Below are 4,666 nucleotides of genomic sequence, written 5' to 3' on the forward strand. Positions count from 1 at the left end.
GCAGTAATAACATTTGGGAACAATGCAAAAGTGTGTGTGTGTGTGGGGGGGGGGGGGGGGGGTGTATTATTGTTTTTAGGGTGAAGTGGAAAAAATTTTTAATTTTGCACAAATGACTGTACCGTAACAATATTGTGTTCTTCCAATATTGGACGCCATAAATATACGGTTACTTGCAAAACTGCAGTTAGAGTTGTCTTACTTTTGTTTCAACTGTAGCCTTCCAGAATGAATGACGTCATTATCATTGCAGCCTAAAGTTTTCAGACACTGTGCCAGAATACACGGGCTATTTATATGTAATGGGCTATTTATATGTAATGACTTTTCCAATAATTCCATGCACAGAATGTTTTTCCTTGCTTTAAGCCACCTGATTGATACTACATGTATATACATTTAAAACCAATAAAACTAATTCAGTGAAGAAATATGTACACACTGTGTGTAGTTTTCCCAAATGTGTTTTTGATGTTAACTTTTTAATGGCTGCTTATGTTTTAAGGGAACAGTATTAACTCAGAATGTTCAATTTCAATAATTTATATAGCATTGTTAAGAAAAAAAAAATACATAGTATAGTATATATACTTTTTTGATCCCGTGAGGGAAATTTGGTCTCTGCATTTAACCCAATCGGTGAATTAGTGAAACACAAACAGCACACAGTGAACAGTGAGGTAAAGCACACACTAATCCCGGCGCAGTGAGCTGCCTGCTTCAACAGTGGCGCTCGGGGAGCAGTGAGGGGTTAGGTGCCTTGCTCAAGGGCACTTCAGCCGCGGCCCACTGGTCGGGGCTCGAACCGGCAACCCTCCGGTTACAAGTCCAGAGAGCTAACCAGTGAGCCATAGCCTTAAAGCACACTATAGTCCCCCCTTTGAGAAAGCACAAGGCAACAGTGGTAAGGACTAGCTTTGTTTTGATCATATTCACTGATACCGACACTATGCTCCTGGTTCAAGCAACTTCAGTATAGTGGGAAACAGGCCTAAACCAGGTCTGTAAAGCCTAATATCAATCTTCATATTAAGCTTTAAGTCAGTACACAAGGCTATGGTCAATACTGTAGAAAATTACCAATTGTAGCAACCACCACATGCATTTACACTGATGCAGCATTTTCACCTTTGACCTTCACATTTGACCTTCACCTTTGACTTTCCCCTTCACCTTTCAGTGGTCTTCAGAAACCACATATTTCACACAGACTTAGAATCTGTGTTATTGATTTCTACAAAAAAAGAAAAGCAACACAGTGATTCACACAAATTATAACCATATGTACTGTACACCCTTACATCTACACCACTTGCATACTTCTTGTCTCTGCTCTATGGCTCTTCTGTCAGACTGATTGGTTTGCGTTGACTCACAACTTACAGTTTTCTTGATCATTGTTCCCCTACTGTAAGTTGCTCTGGATACAAGAGTAATCCAGATGAATAAATGGAAATGTGTGAATGTGTGAATACATCACACACGCCTACAAGGTATTTTATGGTTATGGTTATGGGTTTGATTACCAAAACATATACATTTTGTAAAAGTATGTTATTGATTTGTAAAATAAAAACCCTTCAAAATCAATGACTAAATTAAAGATACAGTGATCCATACAGATTGCAGCCATGTGTGTACGATATGTGTGTATGGGAGATGGAGACATGCGCATGCCCCCGCTCACTTCTGACCTCTGACACCTGACCTCTGATCTCTGCCCTCTGCGATTTCCCCCTCTGCAGGCCAGCGACCCGGACGCGGGGGCCAACGGCGAGGTCCGCTACCGCCTCCTGACCCACAACGGCCTTTTCCGCATCAACAGCTCAGGGGCCATCATCACGGTGGCGCCGCTGGACCGCGAGGTCAGAGGTCAATACCAGCTGCTGGTGGAGGCTTCGGACGGCGCCCAGGACCCACGGCGCACCACCCTACTGCTCCCCGTCACCGTGATCGACGTGGACGACAACAGCCCGGTCTTCTCCCAGCCGGCGTACGAGGCCACGCTCGCCGAGAACAGCCCCGCCGGCACGGTCCTCCTCCACCTCAGTGTGAGTGGGCACTTTGACCTTTGATCTTTGACCTTTTCACATCAAGCTCTAGCCCCTATCCAGCTCCAACCTTTAAGTTCCCCCCCCCCACCCATGCTGACAGGCCTAGACCTTTTCAACTGTAGCTCATCTGACGGTGACGGAATGTAAATGTTGATCAATATTGGGGTCGTGGTGTTAGGTCCCACCAGAGTCCAGATGTACATTTTCTGCATCCAGATAGATAACCATTCGTTTACAACATACCAAATGTCTGCACATGTTAACAGATATGTGCTAGGTCTGTTGTCTGTTAATGAATCGTGGGACTTGTGCATCATCTGTTCAATGCTCATTAAGACAGATGTGAATACTTTTTCAGTTAACCCTTGGTAACCCTTGGTCTGCTTGGTACTGGCCATCCCACTCTGCATAGGGTGGTTGTAGTCATAATGGTGATGGTGCTGTTGGAGTATGCAGGTGGGATTCTATTGCAATAGTGAACCACATCCTAAAAGCCTCACACCTCTCTCACTCTCACACACACACACACACACACACACACACACACACACACACACACACACACACACACACACACACACACACCGTCCAGTTACTTGTGCTTGTGTATGTGTGTTTGTTTGTTAGTGTGTGTGTGTGTGTGTGTGTGTGTGTGTGTGTGTGTGTGTGTGTGTGTGTGTGTGTGTGTGTGTGTGTGTGTGTGTGACATTCTGGATATCTTCACCATCTCCACTGTAATAAGCCCCAGATAGGCTCTAATGGGGTTGTCAGTGAGTTTTAAATAAAAATTAATGTCCTCTGTGAGAGAGAGAGAGACCACTAAGGGCATCTCTGGAATACATTCAAGCATAAGATGGCATTGGCTAACGATAACTTATGAATATAAGTTTTTCTCTCCACCTCTAGAGCAATGCTGCAATCAATATTTCTGATCAGCTATGACGGGAGCCACTATTTAAGATTAGTATTTTGGCACACACACACACACACACACACACACACACACACACACACACACACACACACTGGCACAATCCCTACAGTAGGAATCACAGTTCTGGTCAGGGAGAAAGCAGTAGAAACTAGAGATGCACCGATAGATCGGCTGGTGACCGGAATCGGCCGATTTTCACGTGATCGGCCATGACCAGCGACCGGCCGGTCAGTCTGAGACATGCCGATTTTATGCCGGTCAAATACACTCGTGCGCTGCAATTGTAACACCCAGCTGAGTTTGCAAAGTTTGAAGAAGCTAGCAACCAGGCCAACAGTCAGAGCTGGATGTAGGGCTACAAAGAAAGCGCTAATAGGCTACTGAGTTTTTCTATGCAGCAAACGCTGTGCTTTACCATTGGCCTACTGCGTGGAATTTACTAAGCTGTCACTTCATTAGGCTACGTAAACATCGCTCATCACCGCCCATCACTGCCGCTAATTGCGTGCCCACAGCTGAACCACAAGACTGGTGAACGGAGATAAACGACTGCGACATTAAAAATAATCAAAGTTTAGCGATCATAGGCTAGGCTACATAATAAGATGTCAACAAGCAGTGACATACAGTAGCCCTAGTAGTTCTACTCCACTGAAAAAAAAATACTCTAACTATTTACTGCACGTACACTAGGGCTATGCCTTAAAATACCCTAGTCTAGCAGATTGAGAAGTGGATGTCGTGAAAGTGAACAAACGATAGCCTATTAGAAAAGCAAACAAACGTTAAAGTTGCTTTTGACATAGTAGCCTACAATGAAGAAAACTGATGCTCTGAATACTGAATCAGTCGTCTCTGAAAGTTTCTATAGCCTAATTGATGCATTTAACCGGAATTTGGATTTAATTTTTTCACCGCAAAACAAACGTGCACTGTTTTCATATGGTGGAGCACCTAATCGCTATTAGCACTTCTCCCGTGTTTGCGTGATAGCCTAGGCTGCTACCACTTTTCCCTCGCCCTCTCATAAATTCATCAATGCATATGAAAATATGTTACATGGTAGTAGGCCCTATGTTCAAATGTATCATGAAAATTATTCTTAAATCTTTAGTTGGATATTGGATGTGAGAAGCATAAAATGGGTGTTCCATAACTTAACTTAATCCATAATTTGATACTGCATCTGAAGTTAGACTTGAAAAAGAATCTGTCTGCTCACCGGTTCCATTTTTTTAACAGCCATTTCATCATTGATAAGTTGATTACACGTCTATATTAACATGTTCTATCAAAGAAAAGATAGAAAATAACTATTTGTGTGTGTGCTGTAAAATGGTTAGAAGAAATGAAATCGGAATCGGCTAAAATCGGTATCGGCAGGTCAAACTCTATGAAAAATCGGAAATCGGTATCGGCCCAGAAAATTGCAATCGGTGCATCTCTAGTAGAAACTGATGAATATGTTATGAACCATTAATAAGGAGTAGGAAGGAGTTTTAGCCAGCAATGAGGGAGGGAAAACCTGCCTGAGTGTTGGTCAGAGCACTGATGAGAGATTATAAAAGATAAAAGACGGAAATTGATACAGTTGTATGGTGATAATTTTGGCACCATTTTGAATTGATCCAGGGCCCATTATCACAGTATTTACTGTATTCAGTGTTATGATTAGAAT

The 4,666-nt window shown here is 43.0% G+C and overlaps 1 protein-coding gene across 1 annotated transcript in view; it reads left to right on the forward strand.

Moving 5' to 3' along the window:
- The window catches only part of LOC121700727 (protocadherin-15-like), a 180,616-nt gene extending 178,541 nt beyond the window's left edge, over positions 1-2,075 (forward strand). Inside the window, 1 exon segment of the mRNA XM_042083929.1 lies at positions 1,746-2,075. Within this exon segment, the coding sequence (XP_041939863.1) occupies positions 1,746-2,075 (330 nt within the window).
- The last annotated feature ends 2,591 nt before the right edge of the window (positions 2,076-4,666 follow it).

This window comes from Alosa sapidissima, chromosome 24 (genome assembly GCF_018492685.1).
Source record: "Alosa sapidissima isolate fAloSap1 chromosome 24, fAloSap1.pri, whole genome shotgun sequence".
Classification (NCBI taxonomy): Eukaryota; Metazoa; Chordata; class Actinopteri; order Clupeiformes; family Clupeidae; genus Alosa; species Alosa sapidissima.